We start from the raw sequence: 20024 nt of genomic DNA on the forward strand, positions 1-20024 counted from the left end.
TGGAAAGCCAATAATATTTTGCTTCATTGACTTTATACAATCATACTTACATGGGTTTCAACCGCAGCAGTTTGGCTTAGCAAATAAAAAAAATTACAGCATTTTGACCTCTCTTCGTGTCTCCCAAAATAATAAATCAACAGCTAGCTAGCTAGCTGTTGGGATGCGGTGTTTTGAGCTTAAGCTTGGCCCAAGCATTAACAAACACCAACGAAAACTCATCTTCATGATGATGTAAATAGCTGACTGCCTAAAGTAAATATGGCAGTACCTTCACCCATGACTGTGGTCATTGCCATCTCTTTCTCTTGTATCCTTTCAAGCTCCACCACAACCATTTCCATCTTTGGTCTCCTTTTTCCTGGAAAACTCACGCATTGTAGTGTCAGCCTGATCAAATCCCTCATTCCCTCGGCGGTGAAACTGCCCACCAGTCTTCGGTCCACAAAATCATTTAGACTCAACCTTGATTCGACCTTCACAAGTTTAAAAAATAAGAGATGTTCAAAAACAAAGCAATGGAGGCCAGTCTTTTGTGTAAGTTGCTAATTGAAAGGATCAAAGGTTACTAAAACAGGGTTCTATAAATCTATTCTAGCTTAGGTCTGAACTTTTTTGGTTGAAAATAATGTAGCCTTGGGCTTGCTTAAACAATAACCTTTCTCAACAACATTAAGATCAATGAGAGCTAGGATACTTTTTGAAGCGGATTTCTTGTCATTGTTGAGTTACGTCATCCATTTTTGTGTTAAATGTTTACAAATTTGATCGTTTAAGTTCGACGTAATTTGAAAGGTCGTATCAATAAATATACACTTCAGCATTTTAGAAGTTCGAGAAAAATGTTAAATATACTTGAGAAAAACTTAGAAAAAAACTTTCTTTTTTGTGTCCCACAAGAAAAAAAAAAAAGAGGAAAGAGTTCTTTTAAACAATTAATAAAAATAAAGAGCATTATACCTACCCAACGGAAAAAACTTTCATTAGATCCCAAGGAGTCAATATGCAGAGCCTCCTGTCCAGTCACAAGCTCCAAGAGAAATATCCCAAAGCTGTACACATCGCTCATTTCAGAGATCGTCCCTGATGCTCCTACCCTAAACATTGGCATACATGACAATGTGCATAGGTGAAAGTCATTTTATTTAACACCAAAATGCAAATGCAATCAGAGGAAATTAAGTTTACTCTGGATCTCGGAAAACATTGACACTGGATGTTCGAGATGGACCTGCTTCTTCTATCTTTTCAAGCAGTCTTGAGATCCCTGCATCTGAAACCTTTGCAATGAAGTTCTCATCAACCAAGACATTTGCTGTTTTGAAGTTCTTATGCACCAAAGGAGGTCTTAGGCCATGAAGATGGCATAAACCTGCACTAGTTAAAACAATCAATTCTAAATTCAACTCTCTATCGATTCTTGTCAGTTCCAGAACAGCATCATTAGGATTTTTGTTGGATCTACCTTTAGCTGCCCCAATAGCTATAGTTAGCCGTTGCTTGAACTCCAATTTGGTTGATGAATCTATTCCAGTAGCTGCCAGAGATGAGAGTCAGAAATGGCATATATCCTTCCATGATCATCCGAAATCAATGCAATGAAACGGGTCATACCGTATAGGTGATTGATCATGCTTCCATTGGGCAAATATTCAAAGACTAGCATCTGAGATCCATTTTCCTGGCAGTAACCAAGAAGAGAAACTAGATTGCGATGTCGAATCTCTGATAGATACCTAACCTGTTTGCCATACAAACCATTACTTTGTATACATAATTGAAATATACAGTTAGTACGCCTACGATGGTCATTTTTAACATCGTCTACTGAGAAGCCATATTAGGCTTATAATACTCCCTGCTTCGTTAAAGCAAAGGGGTGTGGAAATGTTCATCAACTTCAGAAAACATTAATGAGTACTTACAGATATTGTGCATTCAGTCATTAGTGGTATCGGAACAAAGGGGGTGCAGGGAGACAAAAAAAGAGCTAGAACATAGACATCAATCGAATATGTTGGAAGAAACCCAGTAATAATACCTCTGCAACAAAATCATGTTGAGGAGGAGCTGGACGCCTTTTGATAGCCACAACAGTCCCATCGCTGAGAAAACCCGTGTAAACTGGTCCAAAACGTCCATAGCCAATTAGATTGCTTTCACTGAAATGCTTTGTAGCTTGCTTTAATTCTATCATTGTGAACTGTTTGGCTCCCTGTGCCTCAGACGAGGCTGCCGCCGAACTCGATCCACCTCTATTCCATTCCGCTGTGATGTGGAGATGAATAGAGATTGACATGAAGAAGCTATCTCAAATCTACATGGTTAGTGTTAGTGGCTACGAAACCTTACCTACTGCAGATGGATCTGAAGAACCTGTCTCTGAATTCTTGTTTGAAAAGCTCTTACATTGTGATTTGCAGAACCACGCAAGTACAATGAGTATTGCCAAGAATGCAAGCGCCCCTGCGGCACCCCCAACTATGGCTGCATTCGACTTTGACATGTCACAGAGCCTTTGTGTCTCCCCCAAAAAAACTTGAACATGGAATCTGTGATGGAAAGAGAACCCAAGAGAAAGAATTTAAACAACCTGATGTTTGTTGAAAGAAAAGCAAAAGCAAATTAGACCCAGGATAGATTTACTCCGCGGAAACCTTGTAGAAAGAATATAAGACTGAAGCTTTTATACCAGCAATTGAAATTTTAGATCCCTTCCTCCTCGTTTACAATGGCATTTGAGCACTTCCGGTGCCGAGAAGTGCCCAAAAATGTGAACTTAATGATCTGAGGCATCCACCTGGGAAATGGGTATTTGTTAAGGATCAATGCTGCTAAAAATGTTAAGTAGGGTTCAGAAGACAACTCATTTGCTTGTCAAAGTACCCCACTTCCCTTTTCCAGCATTCACCACCTCATCAAAATGACACTAGAGAGCCCTATGAATGAACAACATGCTGTCCTTTCAAAACAAACCCTTCTTTTAGCTGGGTTCTGGTTTTACCCCGGTGTGGGGGGAGGGATGTTTTGGGCACTAGTAGAAAATATCAAGGAGAAGTTATTACCATATCCGTTACTGCTGGTAGAATTCATGCTGGTTTTTACAATGGACATTGCTTAATTTCCCGGAAAGAAAGCTTCATTTGATACTCTTAAAAGATTTGGTACATACGTTAGGTAGAACAGAGAGTCATTTGATTTACAGACAATCAAGTAAAAGAGATGATAACCTCTAAACACACTCGTAGATTTGTTTGGACATATATAAAGAGATAATTAAGCTGAGTAGCCCCTGTATGAAATCAATGAATCACCATGTGAGCTGTTATTACCAACTGTAATCTTATTTATTTTCAAATTACTATGTGAATGTGGACAGGGATAAAAGTGACTTTAAATGAGCAGGCACCGGAAGACATAATTATTGAAGGGGATCAAAAGAAAAGGTAGTTATCAGCATATCGATTCCAAGTCTCTTCCCTGAATTCACTCTGGCTTCCCTTTTTGCCTCTTTTTTGTCATCTGATCTGGAAAGAAGGGAGGGAGTTCCTATTATTGTATAAAGAGATTCGACTCTTCCTCAGATGGGGTCACGGACAGCTGAGCTAAGCCAACATACTACAGCGAGCTTAACGGGTGCTCGGTTCGGTTTCCATGGCCAGATATCTCCTCTTCGTTGAATGGGAATCCGAATTTTGCTTCCCTTTTGCCTGTTTTTGTATATATTTATATTTCTTGTAACAAGTTGAGCTGTGGACGGGGCCAGCGAAGGTTTTTGGGCTGGAACTCTCTCTCTCTCTCTCTCTCTCTCTCTCTCATTTATTTTGTTTGTTTCCTTGAATTTGTTATGGTTTTTGGTTAGGCTGTAAAGTGGAAGATTGGTGGGAATGAAATTGTCATTTTATGCAGGTCTGTAAGCTTGGTACAAGCGGCCCGTGTCAGAGCTGAGAGCGAGAGAGAGAGAGAGAGAGATAGAGCGAGAGGCTCCGTTGGGAGAGAGAGTTAGATTTTTCCACAGTATAATGTTTGGATCTGTTGTCTCAGACTGTGGCAGCAAAATGGGGATGTTTATGCATGGCCAAACTACAAAAAGATTAGCTCCTCCTGATCAACTCCATGTTCTCTTTCAGGGTATGACTATGACCTCTGCTTTCTTTTATTTTCTTCTTCTTCCCCCCACCCCCCTTTCACAATAGAAAATTACCATGCAATTACTACAATCGTTAAGAAATTTATGGCTTCCCATACCTTACACCTTGTAGCCTTTTAATTTCCAGTGCTGACTCTGGCTCGTTTGAAGAGTAAAGAATTCTTTTCTTTTGGGTCAAAATTCATCCTAATCGGGACAGTGGTATCTTAGGTCGAAGAGCTTGTATGGGGAGGGGGAGGGGACCATTTTTGTGGGGGCTTCTGTCTTGTCTTTTTTGGCCAGAACTTAACTGGGGTTGATTCTCTGTTATTGTTAACCCTTGTTTAATTAGACTAACCATGTTCTTCAACTTTAAGATTGTTGGATGTCTTTCTTATGGTGTGGAGATCTACTATTGAAAGATTCACTGCCTGCGTTATTCCAAAACCCCACGGTTTAAAGATACTTTTGTGCAGGATCATTGTTTAACTCTCACATGATTTTCTCTATTGGTGTGTTAATTTACTAATGCTCCAATGATTGGGAAGTGGACCTCTTCTCATCGTTTTTTTTTTAATCGGTTGTATTCAACTTAGGTGGGAAGCAATGATGAAGATAGATTGGTATGGGGCTCACATTAAGAGAGGAGTATATATTGTGAAGTGTTCTACAAGGTCATATCATGTGTTAGGAATAACATGAAAACAATAGATCATCCTCTGATCCAATATTGTAAGGTTGCTATTGCTTTATGGAACACAATAGCGAGCTCAGGCCATCATTGTGTGGCCGGGTCCGGCCACCATTAGGCCGGCCGACCATTCTAGCGGAGGCCAAAGCAAGGGCCATAGGTGATAGCCAAGTAAATAAGATGAGTTGAATTCGTTTGGATAGTGAGATAAGATGAGGCTGTTGAAAAATAATCCTATATTGTATGTGGACAAGATCTTGGGCATGTTTATAAGAAATGAACAATTCTCTCTTGTAGAACCAATTTTATGATATGAATTAGGCCTATAAATTTCTTTAGAGGTAATAGCCAAGTAAATAGCCATAGGTGATAGCCGGCTTTATTTGGATAGTGAAATGAGTTAAAATTATTTGTAAATAGTAATGAAATTATTAATTAATATTAAATAAGATGAAATGAGGTATCTGTATTCAAACAGGACTAAGTCTTGTGGTAGGCTGAAGGTGAATATTTTTCCCCCTTTTCTTTTCTTTGTTTTCACTTTTTTATTTATTTATTTGTTTCAATTTTTTTCCAAACGAGTATTACGGACTGCACATGTTCTCTACTAATTAGGTTAGGCGGAAATTCCAATGGAGGCTTGTTCAAAATTCATTATAGCATGAGGAGATGCCTATTACTAAAAAAAGCGTGTGGGGCAAATCTTGATTTGGGCAAAATGCAAGGGGTTATTGACTACATTTTAATAAAAAAAAAATATATCCAATTTATTACCTTTTTTTATTGAAAAGTAAAATTATTAAATAAAAATGATATATAAACTAAATAAGTAATTCTTCTTTAAAATTTAGTGATATTTTAGTTTTTTATAACAAATACTTTTGTATTTTCTCAACCTATGTACTTTTTTTTTTGTCACATTATATACATATGATTAATACTAGATACAATCATGAGTTATGTAAGTATCACACACTCTACTCCGCACAATTATGAGTGGAGTATATCATTAAAAAATTATTTTTTTATGTGAGTTCTATATTTACTCACTCTTTTAAAAATAAGTGTGTGATGCTTGCACACTCACACACTCTATGACTGCAACTATTATTTCTTTATATATAGTCCTTAACTATTTTTTACTCAAATAAACTTTGCCAAGTTTCTCACCAAACACATTACTCAACTAAAATTTTGAAAGAAAATATTATTTGTACTTACAATTTTTATTTATATAACGATATGTGCTGACGTGTTAGTTCTTGATATGATGAAAATTATGAAATTTCATTTTAAAAATAAATTTGATAAAATTAATCTTATATATAAAATTTTAAGTACATGTAGCACTTCTCAATTTTGAAAACCAACATTATACTTTTTAAAGGTTTTATTTATTATATGATGTTTTAAGGTATGCTAATTTAATTATATAAATCATTTGTCATATAATAAGTTTATTCTTTTTGCACATTGAATTTGGGACTAGTCATATTTTAGGAAAACTCTATTATCAATTTAGTGTGTGGACTATAGAGCCCATATAGTTCTTCATGCTTACGTGATATAATTTTATTTGAAAGATTAATTTTAAAATTTAAATTTTACGAATCAAATACTACCATTCAAGTTATCAAGATGGTGTGCTCTACATACCGACTTGATAATATAATAACTCTATATTAAGAAAAATGCTAATTGTACTTACGAAAAACTTAATTCTTCATGTGTCGACTATTGATATGTTAAAAATTATAAAATTTAAAATTCAAATTTTAGATTTTAAAAGAAAATTGATAAAATGAGTCTTATAAGTAAAAATTATAAGTATGGATAGTGATAGGTTTACTACCCTATTACTACCCATCTACTACCCAAGTATATTATAAGTTTTTTTGTTTTTTTATCATTTTTTTAATTATTTTTTTAACATACTTAATCATTAAGAAAAAATTAAAAAAATATATAACTTTACTAATACTCACTTCTATAATTATTAAGTAAAAAAAAATCAAATATAAAAAAAATAGTAAATAAATAGTAATAAAATAGTAACCATACCATTATAAACTATAAGTATATATACTCATATTTTAATGTGCTGTGAGGAATATTGAATACTTCCATCTTGCATCACGCATGATGCAACATTGGCGTCAGCCTATTTGTCAATACTACGGTCAAGCTTAATGGTTGCAAAACCTATAACCGTTGAAAAAACTACTTGGTATTCCACGAATCCCGCTTGTTAAGGCGTAAAGCCGACTACAGAAATTGCTGGGAATTCACGTTTTCCCTCTATTCTACTCTTTTGTTGTAACGGTTAAATAATAATTTGGGAATGAATATCAAACTTACTTGTCAGTGACAGACAGGATATTGTTTTCCCTGCAACAACCCATAGTTTTCCACACCTCTCTCTTCTCTTCTGTTTCGTAGAGTGACATGGACTGGATTTAGCACTGTTCTACAGTGTTGGCACCTGATCTTGTAAATTGAATTTTACTCGTTATTTCTGCATCATACACATATTTTTATTTTTAATTTTTTTTATTTATTTTCTCTTAACAAATATATGATGTAAAGATGATAAATAGAATTTCTCTTTATAAAGTACGGTTTGTATAGTAAAATGAGATGAAATGAGATAAAAGTTAAATAAAATATTATTAGAATATTATTTTTTAATATTATTATTATTTTAAGATTTTAAAAAGTTGTTTAAAAAAGTTGAATTATTTATTATATTTTATATGATAATTTGATAAAGTTGTAATGATGAGATGAAATAAGATGAAACACTTTTACTATCCAAACGAGACCTAAATTTGATCAAACTAAATCATAAATGATGGTATGAGTATAAAGGCGTACACAAAGTACACAATTATATTCTTTATTTTTTGTCACAAATAAAAGTTATTAACAAGTCTTTGGGCTCGTTTAGATAGTGAAATGATATGAGACAGTACTAAATGAGTTTAATAAAATATTATTAAAATATTACTTTTTAATACTATTAATATTTTGAGATTTGAAAAAGTTAAATTATTTATTATATTTTATATGAAAATTTAAAAAAATTATAATAATGAGATGAAATGAGATGGGTTGAAAGTACTTCTGTATTCAAACGGGACCTAATCGTTAAGTTTGTTTATTGATTATTGATAGGTCTAACATATTTTTTAATTTTAAAACTTATCATATCAATTAATTATTTTTTATTTAAATTTTTATAATTAAAATATAAATACAGATATATACAAATCTTATGCAAACCTTCTAAAACAAATAAAAATTATTACGAAAAAGTAATTATTTTGACCTACACGAAATTTATATACCCTAAATTAATAAAATTGATTTTTCTTAGACATAGTTATTAGTTACCTTTTAACTGCTAAAATTATTGTTGGTACGTCCTATCATATCATTGAGATGCTCCCAACTGAGACTACCAACAATAGGTTGAAAAAAATAGATCAATTAATCATATAGTGGGAAGACTTTTTTTTATTTACCTTGTATGCGGTTGTTTTTCGGATTTTTTTATTTACCTAGTATACTAGGTTGTTTTTCGGATTTTTTTATTTTCGGATTTTTTTATTTACCTAGTATGCGGTTGTTTTTTTTTATTTACCTAGTATGCGGTTGTTTTTCGAGGATTATTATTATTTTTAGATCGTTTGAACTGGCATCATTTGGCCGGGGGTCCTACACATTCCTCAAACAAGAAAGACAAGCGGTAAACAAGAACATGGTCCTCTTGAGAAAGCCATCCTCTTTGGCGAGTTTTGGACAAATAGTATGCACACGATTAGACCTCACTACAACGTAAGAAGCACTAAACTCAGAAATTATGTGGTGGATTTCCTTTGTTTTGATCTCAAACTATGATTAAAATCATGATGTGAATTAGGATTTTATTTTTTAGAGTGTCCAATAAAAACTCTTTTTATTATAGCAAGTGTGACCATGAAATTATAGTTTTTTTTTTTTTTTTGGGTCGAAATCAGAAACATTGCCTATCCCAAATTAATTTAGGTTTGGATGCAAAGATAGTTTTAACTTATCTTATCTAATTATTATAATTTTTTTAAATTTTCACACAAAATATAATAAATATTTCAATTTTTTTAAATTTCAAAATAATAATAATATTAAAAAAATAATATTCTAATAATATTTTATTTAATTTTTAACTTTCATCTCAACTCATCTCATATCAACTCACTATCCAAAACTCACCAAATTTATTGTTAGCTAAAGTAAGTATTGTGTTATTTACAAGTCAGAAATTTATCATGAGATCAATTATATTTAAAAAAAAAAAAACCAAAATATAAAGTATGTTTTTATACTAACAGATATAAAAAGTTTTAACGTTGGTTGACATATTAATAAGTAAAGTTATAAATAGATTTTTTCTATAGGTAAATCCAGACAAGTGTCAAATTTTCAAATGTTAGTTTACATCTGAATATTGTAGCTTCAACTTATAACATAGGGTAGGCTTGGGGTACCTGTATCCCGCCCATCTACACGCCGTGCCTGCCCATGGAATATGTCCCCGGGGGGGGGGGCCGGGCCATGCATTGGCCCCGCCTGGGTTTCACCTTTCTATCCGACCCAATATATATATATATATATATATATATATATATATATATATACACACACGTGTGAATTATTCTATTTTTAAATCGGTATGTAAAGTTTATCGTTTATATTAATTAAATAGTAAGATTTTATTTGTAATATTCTAATTTTAAATTTTATCTTATAAATCAAATTATAACATGCAAGTACTTTATTAAATATGCTCTACATTCTAGCTTTATGATATAATTTCTCTATATAAATATATATCACACACACATGTATATATATAATTATTTATATATACAATTATAATTAAATCACTTCATTTTGTATTGGGGTACGGCTTTGTCTCTCCCTCACACAAGGGTATATAAGCCATATAAGGCAATTAAAAAAAAAAAAACCCAATTTTCTATCTCTTTCTTTCCTTCTATATTCTCACTCAATCTCCCAATCTTCTTCATCCCCTCCCTTGTTGCCGACCCCAAGCCCTGGATCACGTCTCCTCTACCTTTTATTCTCAAGGTAGTTCTTCACGAGATATCCATTGCCAGTCATGGCCATGGATCTGTCTCTGCAGAGACCCATGGCGCATTGTGGCCATGGTTCTCTGATCAAACCCACGATCACGCCATGACCCATCCGTCCACCTAGCCGTGAAAGTTTGATGTGTGAAATTGGTGGTTGGGTCTATATTTGGTGAACAGATATGTAGATTTTAGGCATTGGGCGGATTTTGGATGGGACAACGGGGCCATCCGTCTGTCTTGCAGTCGAACGGGGTCACTACCCATGTGAGACAAGCTAGGTGCAAGGGTCCATATGCATCCATTGCCCATGTGGGTGCGAAGGGCGGGATGGTCGGCTGCCTATCCACTAGGGCAAGGAGCAGCCCTAACTTAAGGAGCATTATAACATTCATTTGTCAAGTAGACATATAATAAAGCTTTAAACTTATAGATAGTTTGGAGGATGTTTGGAAAACCACAAAAATTTCAAAATTTCTCATGACTTCATTCATAAGCATTATTCAAAAATACAAAAAAGAAATTATATTTAAATTTTAAATTTTTCATCTAATCATCATTTGATCATTACTTAAAAATAAAAATCAATACAACAAAAATTATATTAAAACAGCTTATTCAAACGATTTTTTAATTTTATCTATCCACCTCATAAACTCCAATACAATACTTATTTAAATTTTTTTTTCTCTCATCTTCTAAAACCTGATTTCAAGAAATTTATCACAATTCTTAAGGAGAGGTTTGAATAGTGAGTTGAAATGAGATGTGTTAAGATGAAAGTTGAATAAATATTGTTATAATATTAGTTTTTAATATTATTATTATTTTAAGATTTGAAAAGGTTGAATCATTTATTATATTTTGTGTGAGAATTTGAAAAAGTTATAATAAATAGATGAGATGAATTAGAATTTTTTTTTTTTTATCCAAACTGGACCTAAATGTTTCCAAATATTGTGGGTATCCAAAGATTAATGATGATGAAGAAACACTTTAACTCGATAAGTGATAATGCGAATGCGGTTTCTTTAGTTATGTTTGAATAAGAAAAACTCTAGATGTAGGCATCGTGCGCAGGGCCCCGTGGACGACCTCCTACGTGGAGTTGAAACGCACCGCTTGGATTAAATAAAACGGTATATTTCAAGCTGAATACGATTAGCCCCTCATCTTCTATTTAAACGGTGCGTTTCAACTTTCTTTCTTCTTTTCCCATATTGCTTTCGGTTCCCCTTCTCCTCTTCTACCTCTCCTTCTCCTTCCCATTACATATCAAAACGCTAACCCTAATGCAATGTGGGTTGCTGTGTTTGAGGATTTCTCTTTTGGTTCAATTTAGTCCTAGGTAACTCACTACTCCAATTTCAGTCAATTTTTCAAATATCTTTCCTACATGTTCTTTTTGTTCAATTTGAACCTACATCTACTTCTATGGTAAAATGTAGATTGGTTTTAATTAGTTAGCATGAATTAATAGAGATGTATTGATCTTGGTTAGGACTAACGAAGCAACTAATTTTTCTTGTGGCGAGGATTTGTCTTGATCTTGAATGGATGTATTGATCTGTGATTTCTTGAATGGATAGATGGATCTTGAATGGATTTTTCTTGTGGCGAGAATTTGACTTGCTTGTCATGCATTTACATCTTGGATTAGTAGATATATTGATATGTGATGTCTTAATGAATTAACTAATTTTTCTTTGATTAAACACCATACATTACTTGATATGTTGGCTAAAATGTCTTAATTATGATCATCTCTATATTGAGCCCCAAAAGAAAAAAGAACAAAAAGTTATTAAAATTTCTATCATTTTGTGGCTTTTATTTTCAGCATAGCCTTTGTTTGACATTGAAACTAAGTTTGGCTTAGGTGCTAATTGGAAACCCAACTAAGACGAGTTATGTACTTCTATCTTTGGCTTTATAAGTCACCATAGAGCTATAGGAAATAAAATGAAACTGAGACTTTGTATAATTAGTACTTAATGAGGCAATGCTACTAATACTAATAGAAAAGTCTTAACATGACTTGCATAAAAACTTGAACTTGACCATGTGATTAATATTGTACTTAAAAAGACAATCAATTTAGAATTATAAACTAAAGATGAAGTACCTTATAAATCTAAACTTTTAGAGATATTCAAAAGTTTTAACTGATTTGATTTGTAGAAGTTGTTCTCTTGCATGTGAAAACTACCCTTGTTTTCTTAGTTTTAAGTTCTACCAATTATGCAAGTTATAAATGGAAGCTTCTTAAGTTATGTAGTTCATTTATATTCTCATAAAGGTAGCTGGCAGTATATATACTTGCTGAACCCGTTATTATACATTACAAAATTAATGACAAAATACATACCTGGAGATCTGTTTAAGTAATATAGGAATTACAACATATTTCCAGTGCCAAAAATATGCCTTGAGCATTTACAAGCAAATACCAATAATAGTACTAAACAAAAGTAAAATAGTAGTAATATCACACTACTTTCATATTCAGATAAGTTGACTAAGTTGATGGTCTGGTGATGACAAAAGTAAAGAATTTATGCTCACTTTATGCTAATTGACTTGTGATTCTTTTGCTATCCTGCTTGGCATCTCACTAGAGGATGAGGTTTGGAGATGAGAATGTCAAAAGTGAACATGCTTGTGCTCACAGGATTGCAAAGAGACTTTAAATAATTGGATGGGTAGAAGTGCCTTGTGGCGCTTGATCCCACCACATTAGGCAATTGGGTGAAACAAATATATTGCTGAATCACAAGGCTAGTGCTAAACAATTATGTGTTGACTTTTTTAGTTTATGAGAAATAATTCTACAAATAATTGACATAGCTAGTGAGTTTTCCTGCAACTGCAACTCAAAAAAAAAAAAAAACTATTCTTTTTTTCTTAAAGAGACATGTTAAAGCCTGGATTAGAATAATGAAACTATAATATATAATCTGCCAATAGTTCAACTATATATTGACTATCTTATTTAGATCTCCTTTACTTATGAACATTTTGATACTTAAGCTTACTGAATGTATTGATTGAATGGATTCAAACTTGGTTGTCACTTGACTCACCTTATCTATTACTTCCATTTTGTTCTCAAGGCAGTTTGAGGTTCATTTTGATACTCCTTGTGATTGTGATGCAGCTGTGTTTGAATAAAAATATATCTGCAAGTGCACAAAATCGTAACAAGTAGTAAAGTGCTTTAAAGAAAACAATTATCGAACCCACAAGGAATAATTATGCTATTCAGTATTGAAATTGACTAAATTAATTACTATTTGGAAAACTGAAATTTGAAGAATAGTTTATTAAACTGAAGAAAAGAATATTAAAATTAAGATTTTAAAAAAATGATAATAGATCTAGAGCATTTGACTTCACCTAGCAAATCTCACACAATTTATTCTTTCTTGTTATAAAATCTCAATTATTCTAAGTTGATGATAAAAATTCCTTAACTATGCAATATTTTCTCTCGAATAATACCAAAAATATCTCCAACTAATAACTCTGTATCTCTATGTGAATTTAACTAATTGAAGACTCAATAAATTTTTTAGATTTTTCTTAAAAACTACACTAGTCGAAATAAAGCATCTCTGCTTTCACTCAACTAATGGTGTTTAATCATAAAACTTTAATCATAAATCACCTCTTAGTCTCATTGCAATCCAAAAGATCGAACAATAGTTAGTTAGGAAATTGTAAGCATTAAAAACATTGAATAAACACTTAATCATAGAAATATTGAAGATAAAATAACTTGGAATAAAAACTGTGTTCAATGCTAGGCTATATTAAAACTCTAGAAAATAGAATTAGTTCATAATAGAATTAGAAAGAAAAAGAATAAAACTGGTGTTTTTAATTGAAGTCAATTGAAGAAATATGAGGTTCTCGCCTCTGCTCTCCAGATCTGCCTCCTCAAAAGAAACTCAAACAATAACTTTGAACTACCGAAAACCTAAAACTCAGATTCTCTAAAACTCAAAACTAAAAACTCAAAAACCAACGACTCAAACTAAAACTAAGATTAAGAACCCCAACTCAAGAGACTCCATATTCATCCCACAGAACGAGATTAAATAGATATCAAAACTCAAATCTGGAAACAAAATAAATGCGGTTACAATCTAGCCTAAAAATTTGGAAAATAGTTTCTAAAGATAGATGTTAACATAAAAGGAAATTATCCTAAGAATATCGGATCTAAAATGGAAAATTCAGTGATATGTGGCTTAAATTGCGAAGTTCGAGAGGATTTGGTCGTCATTAGATTGATTGCAGAATTCGGAAGGGCCCCACTAGGTAGATGCCATGTGCGCTAAATATAACTGGTGGGCATGGAAGTCACAAACACCACACGACCCTCTTCTCACCTACTAAGTGGAAAGATTCTCGAACGGGATGAAAGACTCCTCTCGCCTTTTCTAGTTGTTGCCCACGATGTTGTTTAGGTTAGTCTTTTAACTTTGTCGTTTGCACTAGTTGCCCAATCTAACTACCTAGAGCTTTCTCGCCAAGTTTTCGCACCTTCTTGTCTCGCCTTCTGGTTGCGAGTCTTCTCACCTACCGAGAGGTAAGTCTTCTCACCTTTGGACGAGAAGATCTCTTTGCTACCTATGAGACAAGGCTCCTCGCCCAAATCTCATTGGCTCTATTCAGATCTCGCTGCCTCTCATCGGTCTGAATCTATAGTATTTTCTTTTGTACGAAAATGCTATCATTTTGCACTAAATCTTCTAATTCTTTCAAATCTAAGAAAATAAATAAAAATATGTAGAAATAAAATAAAATTAATAGTATTGAAGGAAAAATGATATTTTCATAAATAAAAGAGTGAAAAAATCACATAAAAATAACGCTTATCAATTGTAATAAAACTTGCCCAGATTTACAATGTTATTATCGGTTACTTCATCATCGCTTGTTAGTCGTAAATTGATGAACAACCTAATTTGCATCTGTAGAAAACAAGTTGTACTTAAAATATCAAATACTCCAAAAAATCTAAGGCGACCATTCTTTAGGTATCCATAGTACAATAAAGAGGTAGAAGCAGTTAACAGTACTTATATATTAATGTTTTATTCAAAATTCTGACATCAAAAGTACTTTGTGATTTGTGTATAATTAGGGATTCTACTGTTGCAAATATTTCAAGTATGTAGATACTAGTGATGTTAGAGAGATAACTCTTATAAAGAGAGAAGCATAATTGTTAAGGAAAAATGAAGAGCTTCAAAACAGATAAGAAGAGATTGGGAAGAGGGAGTTGAGATTCCACAATGATGAAGCTCGGTTTCGTAGGCAAGAAACTGACATGCGGCATGCACACACACTACTTCGTGTGTATTGGCTAATCACTATATTTATTTCATTGTATTTGATACGATCAAATTGATGGGGACTTTTGTAATTGTGAAGTGGTTCACCCTGTTTATTATCAACCAGCCACCATCACTGGTGTTAAGGACTTAACGTTTGTAACTTGAGAGTTTCTGGCTTATATACTTCAGACTTTATTTAGTTTTAGTAGAGTTCCAATCCTGGCGCATTGAATTGTTTTGTACCTGAGACTTTATTTTAGTTTAATGTGCTATTGTTTCTTAACAAAGTTTCGATCTTTTGTGAAATGAATATGTCAATAACTCACGTTCCATGGATCAGATTATTATTTTTGTTAAAAATAATTGGTATGCTTAAATATTTATGTACTTCCTTTGGACATAATGAAACAAATAATTCAGAGGCAAGACTTTGTGCAAGAGAGGGCCTTTGACATAAATTAAACTAATTACATCGTTTCAATTGTACATAATTTGAGTACTTAGAAAATACAAAACGTATGCTCATATATTTGTTTTAAATACTTCAATTTTATAAAATCGTGTACTTCATTTTTACATAAATCTTCCTATCTAGACATGCAATGCATCCATGACATCCAAAATTGAAGTTTGTTGTACCTTTTATAAGAAAACAACTTCAATTACATGTTTGCATAATAATGATTTACCAGATTAATAAAAATAGTAAATTAGAGAAGTAAAGAAAAAGGAATATCCCAAATCACCATCAACACACATCTAAAACCACCAACACACAATATCTAAAACCATTATTAACCATCACCAACACACAACTTCTCAAACAATCACCAACACAACTTCTTAAACCATCACCGACACACAAGTTCTAAAACCACCACCAATACATAACATCTCAAATGACCAACAAATCGTTTCTCAAACCACTAACACTCATCTCAAACCACCACCAACACACAACATTTAAAACCACCACCAACACACAACATACTCCAATATCTCAAACTCTTGCTACAAAAATATATTTGGCTGCGTTCTATTTGTCGTCTCCAACTGTGTTCCATCCATCCGTAGTTGCATCTGTGAATATAATAACAGAAAAAGTAAGTTTTGCAAAATAAAAAATACAAATAAAATAAAACTTAAATGTGATAATTGTACACTTTCTTGTGTGCCCATCACTAAGATTTGTATAGTGTCTTGTGCCTCCATCATTGGTTGTTGTACACTTTCTTGGTTGCCCATCACGAAGTTTTGTACATTTTCTTGCATCCTTATTATGGATGAGTTGAATTGATTTCCACTGCTTTCCAATAGTTTGGTGTCCAATCCATGTCGCTGACAATCCAAAAAAATATTTAGTTCACAAATAAATGGAAATATATTATATTATCATATACTCAAATATAAATATTATCAAATACTCTCACCAGTCTTCCTTTTCCTTTATCATTGTGCTTTTTAACAGCCTTAATTTTTATTTTCTTCACTTGTTCCTCCATCGTCGACATCCTCCTCTTAGACGGGGGTCTTCCTTTGCCTCTAACAACATGTGGACTTAGTATTTTTTTAGAACTTCTTTTTGTGGTTACATTCACAATATTTACTCTAACATTGAAAACTATGTTCGAGGTATAGTATACATCATTCATCGCATACAACTTTCCAACCATATTCTTAGTATACAATAATCATCCCCATTATCTTTTGTTGAACCTTCCTAAATTTTACGTTTGTGTACACTTTTTGAAACTTCTTCTCAAGTGTCAAGTGTGATATGCAATGAATGGTAAAGTTAAATGATGAAAGTCTAATTGGTTTTCATTCTCAACTTTTTTTAATGCATTGTTGAACTGATCAACAAATTATTTTAGGTTTGTCCTAGCATACACATAGTCGTCGAAGAAAGCGTTCATGCTTTCACTGCGTTGAGTTGCACTCATTCTAGCCGAAAACGAATTCTTCAAATATACCGGTACCCAAAACTCTCGTTTTGCATATAAGCTTTGCAACTATGCATTTTCATGCAAGTTAAATGTTGTAATGAGGATATTCCATGAGTTCTCAAACTCCTTGACAGTAAGGGAGTCATAGACAGGAGATGGTAACTTACTTTTCAAGTCACTTTTGTATTGACTAGGGGCATCAAGTTTCTTAGGGACCTTTCACAGTATGTGTCACAAACAATATCTATGACATGTGTTAGAGAAGACGATGACAATCCTATTTTTCATTGCGCAATCTTGATATGTAATAATAGTATTCGGTGTTTTTCCATCCATGCATTCAAACCAAATTTTAAATAACCATACAAACAATTCTGTATCCTCACTTGAAATAAGGCATGTATCCAAAATGACTAACTGCCCATGGTGGTTTACACCCACGAAAGGTGCAAATGGCATTTCATATATATTAGTCAAGTATGTGGTATCGAATGTTACCACATCTCCAAAGTAGTTGTATGCCCCTTTACTACGGGCATTCGTCCCAAAACACATTCTCCATCCTTCATCATCGTCCAAATCTATGAGAGCAAAAAAGTCATTATTCTTAACTTGCAGTCTTCTAAAATACTCATGTAGCGCTTAAGCACCACCTTTACCAAAGCGTAGGTGTCGTGCCTTATTAATATAGTTACGACAATTTTTTTATTCAAATAGTATGTTCTCAAACCTACCTGCATGAGTCACGAGAGCTTGGAAACTCTTATTCATTCGTATGCTAGCCTAATCATTTGTATCCAGCACCCTCCTAACGGACTCATTAACTTCTCTATTGCATCTGAAGAACCTGGATTTTCTTGGACTTAGCACATGATTGTGTGTGTTAAAGATCGATGTGGCACACACTTCTCATCCTTCAACATCACATTTATCCTTACCTTATAGTCTGTCTTGCTTGTTGGCTGAAGCTTAGAAACATTTGACATTCGATTCCGTGCCTTGCCACCACGAGCACATCCCAGAGTGACATAGTTGATAGTCTCATCCTTCTCCCTTCTACTCCTCTGTGTCATTATCCCAAAATCACATCATTTCTCGTACTGTTTATACTAAGACATCAACTTTGGCTCCGATTCAAAGCACATCCCTGTCTTTGGCTCCTCAATGGTATCACCCCCATCAGTAGGCTCCACATGAAGTGTCCCGGAACTGCCAACCTCTTTGGTATCAACATTATTACCCGAAAAAGAAGTAGATTGCGCTTTAACTTCTATCGAGTCTAGTGTGGTCTCACTAATTTCTTCAACAGAGTGACTTTGTTGTGCTTTATTTTCTAACAGTTTAGGGGAAAAATATTACTTATGACAATCTTTGTTGTGGAAAATGTAATAAAATAAAAAAAATAAAAAATCCCAACACATCACCTCGCTGCCACATGGATATGGATTGGCATTTGTTAGAGAAACAAATGCTGATAAAGTGAAACAAGAGCTAATAGCTGCATTAGAGCTGGCACTAGCATGGGAGCTGGAACTAGACATGAGAGCAGAAGTAGACATGGCAGTGGAAGTATCCATTGTAGTAGAAGTAGAGTTCCATTAATATTGCTACAATTTACCAAAAAAGATAAAAACGTTGAACGACACTAAGTACATGAAAATTCCAAATCATCACCTGGTTGCTTCATAGATATGAGTAGGTAGTTGGAGGAGGTCCCATCACTGGCATACCAGAACTATACAAGGCAGCAGAACTACTCAAAGTAGCCAAACTTGACATGGCAGCAGAAGAGAGTTTTACATGGGTGTTGCTGCAACTTCACCATAAAAAATAATAAAAACAAAAATAATTAATGTTCAAGCTTATAAAATTAAAGCACATGAACTATTTTACTATCCAACTCATCACCTGGTTACTCCATGGATATGGGTTGGCACTTGGAGGAGGCACAAAAGGTGGAAACCACACATAAGGAGGCACTGGAGCGTAGTAACCATGCATGTAGTTTGAAAAGTCTGGATAAAGTGGTCTCGATATATCCTAACATATAGCACAATAATGTTAATCAACTCAAGTGGGCAATGACTACACATAAAATAAACATACGACACTATTGAAAGAATATTACAATAGTTAGGCTGATGGATTTGCAACAGGAGGTGTTATGCTAGATGCGTCGACTTTCTCTTTCCCCATCTAGACAATTCTAAATAGAACTACCTCAGTAAATAATGTATGAAGCACAATTCCAAATAGTGGTAAAGCCTTTTGAGCTTATGCAAGCAAAGCAAACATTGTTGGATCAGACTTCCAAAGCCAACATATTCTCTATTATTAAGTACCAACTGATCTAAAAAGGCACAATACTTTATTTACTTGTTTTAGCATTCTTTTCTCGCTTAAAATAAATAGTTTTTTTTAGCTTATATTTCTAGTAATAAGAGATAAAACTGCAAATCAAATCTTATGGTGTCATTAAGAACACTCTCAATAGATTAGTCAAAGTTAAATCCCATTTTTAGCTAATATGAGATGAATTTGGTTTTGATTATTTCATTTACATCAAATCCCTATATTGTAATAGCTATTTTTTCATTATATAATAATAAAATATTATGAGATAAATTTGACTTTGACTATTCAATTCACATCAAATCCCCACATTAAATTATTTATTTATTCATTATATAGAAATAAAATAATATTAATTTAAAAAATATTTTTTAATTATTAATTTATTTACTTTTATCGTATTTTACCATTCTACCATTAAATAATATT

At 33.2% G+C, this 20024-nt stretch overlaps 1 protein-coding gene and 1 long non-coding RNA gene across 6 annotated transcripts; one reads left to right on the forward strand and one right to left on the reverse strand.

Moving 5' to 3' along the window:
* On the reverse strand, positions 1-4342 carry LOC121251264 (probable receptor-like protein kinase At5g38990). 4 transcript variants are annotated; one of them, XM_041150626.1, is made up of 9 exons: positions 4249-4342; positions 2693-2800; positions 2353-2552; positions 2042-2268; positions 1615-1741; positions 1466-1537; positions 1189-1372; positions 965-1097; positions 1-476 (listed from the first exon to the last, which is right to left on the reverse strand). In XM_041150626.1, the coding sequence occupies exons 3-9, from the start codon at positions 2504-2506 to the stop codon at positions 225-227; spliced, it is 1149 nt and encodes a 382-aa protein (XP_041006560.1). In that variant the 5' UTR covers positions 2507-2552; positions 2693-2800; positions 4249-4342; the 3' UTR covers positions 1-224. The 4 variants fall into 4 exon arrangements, with proteins under 4 accessions (XP_041006560.1, XP_041006563.1, XP_041006559.1 ...); XM_041150629.1 differs by lacking the exon at positions 2693-2800 and having other exon boundaries at positions 4249-4338; XM_041150625.1 differs by lacking the exon at positions 4249-4342 and having other exon boundaries at positions 2693-3016.
* Positions 3066-4558, forward strand: LOC121251320. 2 transcript variants are annotated; one of them, XR_005937992.1, is made up of 2 exons: positions 3066-3771; positions 3910-4558. It is a non-coding gene; the product is annotated as an uncharacterized LOC121251320 (long non-coding RNA). The 2 variants fall into 2 exon arrangements; XR_005937997.1 differs by having other exon boundaries at positions 3066-3636.
* The last annotated feature ends 15466 nt before the right edge of the window (positions 4559-20024 follow it).

The sequence above is a fragment of the Juglans microcarpa x Juglans regia genome, chromosome 1D (assembly GCF_004785595.1).
Source record: "Juglans microcarpa x Juglans regia isolate MS1-56 chromosome 1D, Jm3101_v1.0, whole genome shotgun sequence".
NCBI lineage: Eukaryota > Viridiplantae > Streptophyta > Magnoliopsida > Fagales > Juglandaceae > Juglans > Juglans microcarpa x Juglans regia.

Excerpts from the sequence above, each read along its gene's own strand:
- LOC121251264 (XM_041150626.1), bottom strand. The coding sequence starts at position 2,506 with ATGTCAAAGTCGAATGCAGCCATAGTTGGGGGTGCCGCAGGGGCGCTT. Across the intron at positions 2,269-2,352 it reads TTCAGATCCATCTGCAGTAG|CGGAATGGAATAGAGGTGGA; the intron begins GTAAGGTTTCGT and ends TCCACATCACAG. Across the intron at positions 1,538-1,614 it reads CATGATCAATCACCTATACG|CTACTGGAATAGATTCATCA; the intron begins GTATGACCCGTT and ends CATCTCTGGCAG.